This window comes from Phyllobates terribilis, unplaced genomic scaffold (genome assembly GCF_046119375.1).
Source record: "Phyllobates terribilis strain yellow unplaced genomic scaffold, ASM4611937v1 Scaffold_117__1_contigs__length_5270597, whole genome shotgun sequence".
NCBI lineage: Eukaryota > Metazoa > Chordata > Amphibia > Anura > Dendrobatidae > Phyllobates > Phyllobates terribilis.
Genome location: NW_027362877.1, coordinates 880083 through 888485, shown reverse-complemented (window position 1 = coordinate 888485; position 8403 = coordinate 880083). Strand labels below are relative to the sequence as shown.

At 41.0% G+C, this 8403-nt stretch overlaps 1 protein-coding gene across 1 annotated transcript; it reads left to right on the top strand.

Moving 5' to 3' along the window:
• Window positions 1–1610: 1610 nt before the first annotated feature.
• Window positions 1611–7964, top strand: LOC141201498 (uncharacterized). The gene is made up of 2 exons (XM_073663506.1): window positions 1611–1656; window positions 5986–7964. The coding sequence occupies exons 1-2, from the start codon at window positions 1611–1613 to the stop codon at window positions 7947–7949; spliced, it is 2010 nt and encodes a 669-aa protein (XP_073519607.1). The 3' UTR covers window positions 7950–7964.
• Window positions 7965–8403: the final 439 nt, after the last annotated feature.

Genomic DNA, 8403 nt, shown 5'->3' with positions numbered 1-8403 from the left:
TCATGGGGTTAATCGTAAAGGTCAGAGTTTAAGCACCGATCGCTGCCGTTACAGGTAGATGCTGGATATTGGGAAGGGACTAAATACTTTATAGGAAAATGTATATTTTATTAGAACAGATGTTTTTCAGTCATCCCATCTGAAAATAACTATAAAGTGAAGACCCCGATGGGCTCATACTGGGACCCCCTCACATAGACTCCTCGAGTGCTATTATTTTCAACAATAAAGAGGTTAAATAGCCGGAGGTTTACTTATTTCTAGTTCTCAGAAGGAAAAAAACTCCTCAGACGACCCCCCATGGGGAATCGGCATGTGTCCCTTATTCATTATCCTGTGACTATGACATAAATCTGTGTTGGGAGTCCTCCTATAATCCATGTGGTGACGGCTCGGAGGACCTGCTTCTCCCGCTGCTCAGTGACTGGGCTTCTGTGCACTGCTGATCACCATTACTGGCATCCCTTCATTTTTTTCATGGCCTGTACAATATCTTCAGAAATAATGAAAGTTACAGTATATCCTTAGGATTTTTTTAATTGGTGGTCCAAAGTAATACAACAATAGAACATTGTTTAACCTCCTTGTGGCAATTTCAAAGATGAAACCGAATAAACAGCATGTGCAGCAATAAAGGCCCCCCTAAACCCCTAATTAATACTTGGCAGAAAAACAAGAACCTCCTCCAGCGGTAGCCAAAAATATAAAAAGCGAAGTTTATTGATCACATTAGAAACTGTAGTAGCAAGTCACCAAAAGAGATCCATAGATATTCTATTCTATTTTCTGCTGTTTGTCTCCACGTCTGAGACTGGGACGGCTCCGCGCGCTGCCTTACAGATGAAGACTGCTAATCAACGTTGGGTGAGCGGACTATTCCTTTACCCCATTCCCCTCTGTTCTTCAAGTAATTAATACTTGGTTGCCCACCCTTTGGCATTGCTGACGGCCTCCAAACATTTCTTGTAGCCATCTATAAGCTTCTTGCTCTTCTCAGCTGGGATTTTCTCCCGCTCTTCCTTTGCAGTTTGTTCGAGCTCTTGAATGTTTGCAGGTTCTTTTTCCCAACGGCAGATTTCAGCTCACCCCAAAGATTTTCAGTGGGATTGAGGTCTGGACTCATTGCTGGTCATTATAAAACAGTCCATGTTTTTCTTTTTCAACCATTCCTGTGTACTTTTGGATGTGTGCTTTGGGTCATTGTCTTGCTGGAGGACCCATGATCTTTGACTCAAACTACATTTTCTTTCACTGGGTAGGACATTTCGCGTTGTGGATACTCCACCATGCTTAAGTGTTGGTAAGGTTTTCTTTCCTTATATAACCTTCATTGCGTCGTCTGTAAACAAACTGTTGCTTTGCATTGCCAAAAAGCTCTATTTTTGTTTCATCTGTCCACAGAACATTTTCCCAGAAGGATTGAGGCTTGTCAAGGTACTCTTTGGCAAAGATCAGTCGTTCCTTTTTATGTCTTTTATTCAGCAATGGTTTCTTCCTTGGCCTTCGCCAATAAAGCTATGCTTGGTTTAGTGTGCGGCGTATGGTACTTGTTGAAACCATGATCCCAGACTATTCCAGGTTGGCCTTCAGGTCTTTGGATGTTTGACGTGATGTTTTTTTTACACAAGAACCAAAAGACGGATTTCATCAACCAAGGTATCCGCTGTCTAGCACTGTGAAAATGGTGGAGGCCCACAAAGCAGGAGAAGGCTATGAGCAAAGCGTTTTCAAGTTGCCCTTTCCTCGGTTCAAAATGTAATAAAGAAATGGCAGTTAACAGAAACAGAGGAGGTCAAGATAAGGTCTGGAAGACCAAGCAAATTTTCAGTAGGATTGCTAGGGAGGAAAATCAGAACCCCCGCCTGACTGCAAAAGACCTTCAGAAAGATTTAGCAGACTCTGGAGTTGTGGTACATTATTATACTCTTAGAGACACCTGCACAAATATGGCCTTCATGGAAGAGTCATCAGAAGAAAACCTCTCCTGCGACCTCACCATGAAATTCAGCGTCAGAAGTATGCAAAAGTACATCTAAGAAGGTCTGATGCATTTTGGAAAATATATATAATTTATTATTTATTGTTTTGCCTAAAATACAAAGGAAATGTCATCTTTAACTTTAGGCTGTTTAGAGATTATTTCATCTTCAACTTAACTGTTCACAATAACAGTAATTTTGACCATTGGTGCCCAAACTTTTACATGTCACTGTATTCTGTCACTATGTGTCTCCTACAGATGGACTCATGGAAAGAAATCCACCAGAGAGATGTCCCCGTCCTCTGTATTCCCAGGACTGTCCAGAGGAGAATCCCAACATCCCGGAGGATCATCAGGTAGACGGCGCTGAGCCCTGTACCGGATCTGTGTATGGGGGGACATTTCTGATCGAGGTCATAGATGTCACAGATTTTGGTGGTTTCTTGTATTGTGCTGACTGTTACATCTGATATATCAGGAGGAAGATCCGACTAAGAATAAAGTGAAGGACGAGACAGAAGAAGAAGCGATGACAAGGGGGGATCAGCCGTGTGTGAGTGACGGGAAGGAGGAGATTCCTGTAGATGTTTCCACAGGTGTGTAATAATGACCGGCGTGTGATGATTATGATGATGACCTGCGTGTGATGATGATGATTGGCATGTTACTATGATGATTGGCATGTGACTATGATTAGCGGCGTGTGATGATGATGACTGGCGTATGATGATGATGATTGGCAATTGGCATGTGACTATGATTAGCGGCGTGTGATGATGATGACCGGCGTATGACGATGATGATTGGCATGTGACTATGATTAGCGGCGCCTGACGATGACCGGCGTGTGATATTGTATGAAGTCTCCGGTGCAGTGAAGCTTTATCCGCTGTTCACATCACAGCAGAAGCGTCTGGTGATGGAGCGGCTGCTCTTGTACAGAGTCCGGTTGCGCACCGATGAATAGCTGGGCCGCCTTCACACCTCTTCTTAATGAATAAGCACATTTTTAATTTTCCTAATTGTGTTTTTTAATAAAAAATATGCAAATTTATTAAAAAAGAAAAACTGAAATCTCACATGGTCATAAGTCTTCAGACCCTTTGCTCAGTATTGAGTAGATGCACCTTTGGAGCTAGTACAGCCATGAGTCTTCTTTTGAATGATGCAACAAGTTTTTCACACCTGGATTTGGGGATCCTCGGCCATTCTTGCAGATCCTCTCCAGTTCCGTCAGGTTGGATGGTGAACGTTGGTGGACAGCCATTTTCAGGTCTCTCCAGAGATGCTCAATTGGGTTTAGGTCAGGGCTCTGGTTGGGCCAGTCAAGAATGGTCACAGAGTTGTTCTGAAGCCACTCCTTTGTCATTTTAGCTGTGTGGTTAGGGTCCTTGTCTTGTTGGAAGATGAACCTTCGGCCAAGTCTGAGGTCCAGAGCACTCTGGAAGAGGTTTTCATCCAGGATATCTCTGTACTTGGCTGTATTCATGTTTCCTTCAATTGCAACTAGACATCCTGTCCCTGCAGCTGAAAAATACCCCCATAGCATGATGCTGCCACCACCATGTTTCACTGTAGGGATTGTATTGGGCAGGTCATGAGCAGTGCCAGGTTTTCTCCACACATACCGCTTAGAATTATCACCAAAAAGTTCTATCTTCGTCTCATCAGACCAGAGAATCTTATTTCTCACAGTCTGTGAGTCCTTCATGTGTTTTTGAGCAAACTCTATGCAGGCTTTCATGTGTCTTGCATTGAGGAGAGGCTTCCATCTGGCCACTCTGCCATAAAGGCCCAACTGTTGGAGAGCTCCAGTGATCGTTGACTTTGTGGAGCTTTCTCCAATCTCCCTACTTCATCTCTGGAGCTGAGCCACAGTGATCTTGGGGCTCTTCTTTACCTCTCTCACCAAGGCTCTTCTCCCACGATTGCTCAGTTTGGCTGGACGGCCAGGTCTAGGAAGACTTCTGGTGGTCCCAAACTTCTTCCATTTAAGGATTATGAAGGCCACTGTGCTCTTAGGAACCTTGAGTAATGCAGAAATTCTTTTGTAATCTTGGCCAGATCTGTGCCTTGCCACAATTCTGTCTCTGAGCTCCTTGGGCAGTTCCTTTGAGCTCATGATTCTCATTTGGTCTGACATGCACTGTGAGCCATGAGGTCTTATATAGACAGGTGTGTGCCTTTCCAAATCAAGTCCTATCAGTTTAATTAAACACAGCTGGACTCCAATGAAGGAGTAGAACCATCTCAAGGAGGATCACAAGGAAATGGACAGCATGTGAATTAAATATCAGTGTCTGAGCGAAGGATTTGAATACTTATGCCCATGTGATATTTCAGTTTTTCTTTTTTAATAAATCTGCAAAATTGTCTGCATTTCTGCTTTTTTCCAGTCAAGATGGGGTGCAGAGTGTACTTTAATGAGAAAAATAAATGAACTTTTTAGAATTTACCAAATGGCTGCAATGAAACAAAGAGTGAAAAATTTAAAGGGGTCTGAATACCTCCCGTACCCACTGTAAGTGTTCAGCGTACAGCACAGGATAAATATGCTCCAAAATGTTCTGTACCCCAAAATGCCACCATTAAGAGCTTCTACTCAACCCACAAAAAACAAGTCCCCACTCAGGTTCATCATCTGTAAACAGTAATATAGGGGGTGTCCATATTACTAGTAGCACAAAGGCTCCGGAAAAGTGACTTGGCTCCCACTTAAAGAAATCCAGTGACATCTGCGCTCCCAAATCCAAATGCCCCCTCCTCCTGGGCCCCACCGTATGCAGTTAGCATCCACATGTTTGGCATTACTGTAGCGGGGAGAGCCAATTTATTTCTCCAGAAAGCACTAGCTGGGAATCATGTACTGGGCGCTACAACGTAAGGGCACTACAATGTATCGGACACTACAATGTACTGGCCACTATAAGGGAATATTTGCATTTTCACTTCGCAACATCCATTACTGCTCGTTTCTGGAAAGCACCCATGGAGTCAAATTCATCACTACACCTGTAGATACATTTCCATAGGGGTGTAATTTCCAAACTGGTGTCACTTGAGGGGGGATTCTGCTCTTTTGCCACTTTGGGGCTCTGTATATGGAGCCTGCAAACTGTTCTACTAAAGTTTGTTCTCCAAGAGTCAAATAGCGCTCCTTCCCTCCCGAGTCTCGCCATATGGCTAAGCAGTACAGTACAGACACATATGGGGTATTGCCCTGGTCAGCAGAAATTGTATAAAATTATGTGGTCATTTTTACCCATTTTCCCTTGTGAAAATGTAAAATCTGGGGCTAAAATAATATTATAGTGGTAAAAATGTAATTTTTTTTTCTTCACCGTTCAATTGTATAACATTTTGTGAATCACAATTACCTTGCATTCATTGGGAAAGTGCGCGGTGGATGCTGGGTGTGACGCTCGGTGAAACCCCACCCACAGCCCGGTGTCCACCGCGGGGATCGCATCACCGAGTCACGCCTCACTTGACGTGACATCAGGGGAAGCAAGAGCCGGCTGAGGCCGGGGGTCGCGTGATGCCTGTGAGTGGCCAGCGATAGCGCCGCTCACAGGCAATAAAGACAAATCTAGGTAATTAAAAGAAATCTCTCAATGGGTTAATTACATTGGGGGAATTTTTAATAGTAGTTGACATCTTCTTCAATTGCGTGGACACTTTTCTATACTAAGGGCAAGATACGAAGCTTGAGAGAGTGAAATGGCACTGGAGGTACATTAAGGGAACCTGTCATCAGTAATTACCACTTAAAGAACTATTTGCTGTCTAGTCTCTGCCACCCCTGACTTGTGCCAATGTCACCAGTTTATAAGTGTCATTCACTTTACCCGTCATTGTGTTAATGTTATGGCATGTAGTTGTCCTCCTTATTACCGGTACTTTCACTGACGAGGGTCTTCATTGTGAGATCCAGAAAATACATTCAGAAATCTCTTTTGTGTTGAAGAAAAACCTCACATCTAATTTATCTTTCATCCTAATAGGAAATCCTTGTGAGAATAACGGTTCATCACTAAATTGTAAAAAAGAAGATATCTGGGAGCACTCTAATGGAGAAAACCTCATCACCCTTCCTGCACCTCCTGGACTTCACAGCACTTCACTTTCTTATAATCCTCCTAATCATGAGGAATCATCTCCTGAGCAATCTCACATTATTACCAAAAGTCGAGGTGGCAAAGTGGATTCAAGATTTCAGTGTGACAAGCAATTTACAAAAAGCTCAGATTTTTTAACACACAGAAAACACAAAGGTAAAAAGCCATACTCCTGTTCAGAATGTGAGAAATGTTTTACATATAAATCACAATTTGTTAGACATGAGAGAATTCATACAGGAGAGAAGCCATTTTCATGTTCGGAATGTGGGAAATGTTGTAGAAGTAAATCAGAGCTTGTTATACATCAGAGAATTCATACAGGAGAAAAAACATTTTCATGTTCGGAATGTGGGAAGTCCTTTAAACATAAAGGGGATCTTATTACACATCAGAGAATTCATACAGGAGAGAAGCCATATTCATGTTCAGAATGTGGGAAATGTTGTAGAAGTAAATCAGACTTTGTTAAACATCAAAGAATTCACACAGGGGAAAAACCTTTTTCATGTTTACAATGTAGAAGGTGCTTTACAGATAAATCACAGCTTGTTATACATCAGAGAACTCACACAGGAGAGAAGCCGTATTCATGTTCAGAATGTGGGAAATCTTTTATGTGTAAATCAATTCTTTCTGCTCATAACAGAATTCACACAGGAGAAAAGCCGTATTCATGTTCAAAATGTGGAAAGTCCTTCACAGGTAAAGGAAGTCTTATTATACATCAGAGAATTCACACAGGAGAGAAGCCATATTCATGTTTAGAATGTGGGAAATGCTTTACATTTAAAAGCAGTCTTATTCCACATCAGCGAATTCACACAGGAGAGAAGCCATATTCATGTTCAGAATGTGGTAAGTGCTTTACAAATAAAGGGAATCTTTTTACACATCAGAGAAATCATACAGGAGAAAAAACATTTTCATGTTCGGAATGTGAGAAGTCCTTCACAAATAAAGGGAGTCTTATAACACATCAGAGAATTCACACAGGAGAAAAAACATTTTTGTGTTCACTATGTGGGAAGACCTTCACAGTTAAAGGGCATCTTAGTAGACATCAAAACATTCATACTGGAAAGTCGCCATATTCATGTTCAGAATGTGGGAAGTGTTTTAGTTATAAATCAGATCTTGTTAAACATCACAGAATTCACACAGGAGAAAAGCCGTATTCATGTCCAGAATGTGGGAAATGCTTTACAGAGAAATCAAAACTTGTGATACACGAGAAAATTCACACAGGAGAGAAGCCGTATTCATGTTCAGAATGTGGGAAATCTTTTATGCGTAAATCAAATCTTTCTGCTCATAAGAGAATTCATACAGGAGAAACACCATTTTCTTGTTCAGAATGTGGGAAATGTTTTAAAAGTAAATCAGGGCTGGTTTTACATCAAAGAATTCACACCGGGGAGAAACCGTTTTCATGTTTACAATGTGGAAAATGCTTTACAGGTAAATCACAGCTTGTTAGACATCAGAGAACTCACACAGGAGAGAAGCCGTATTCATGTTCAGAATGTGGGAAATCTTTTATGTGTAAATCAATTCTTTCTGCTCATAATAGAATTCATACAGGAGAAAAGCCATTTTCTTGTTCAGAATGTGGGAAATGTTTTATATATAAATCAGATCTTGTTAAACATCAAAGAATTCACACAGGAGAAAAACTTTTTTCATGTTTAGCATGTGGAAGATGCTTTGCAAATAAATCACAGCTTGTTATACATCAAAGAATTCATACAGGAGAGAAGCCGTATTCATGTTCAGAATGTGGGAAATCTTTTATACAAAAATCACACCTTGTAAAACATGAGAGAAGTCATATGGGAAAGAAAGTGTAATTATGTTCACTGTGTTTTATAAAGTTTAATAAACATTGTTCAGCATAAATGAGTACACCCCCTTTGATGAGTAAGATTTTATTTAATAGCTCACTGAACACAAGATCAATTTCTACAATTTTGCCAACACTAAGTTTCATAGAACATTTTTTTGTAATCAAAACATGAAAGTAAGGGTAATAATATAACTCTCATTACAAAATCTTCAGTTTTACTCAAAATAGTTGATGCAAAAATGAGTACACCCCACATCAAAAGCTACTACATCTATTATTTTGTATGGCCTCCATAATTTTAAAGGACGGCACTAAATTTTCTAGGCCTGGAATGAACTAATTAGTGACAATACTATATCTATCTTTTATCTCTCTTTCGATAACGAGCTCTTAGAGCCTGGATGCTGGATGTAGCGATGACAACTTGTCTCTTCAGAATTCCCCATAGGTGTTTGGTT

Coding starts and splice junctions, on each gene's coding strand:
- LOC141201498 (XM_073663506.1), top strand. CDS start 1,611: ATGTTTTTTTTACACAAGAACCAAAAGACGGATTTCATCAACCAAG. Junction 1,657..5,985: donor GACGGATTTCATCAACCAAG/GTATCCGCTGTC, acceptor TCATCCTAATAG/GAAATCCTTGTGAGAATAAC.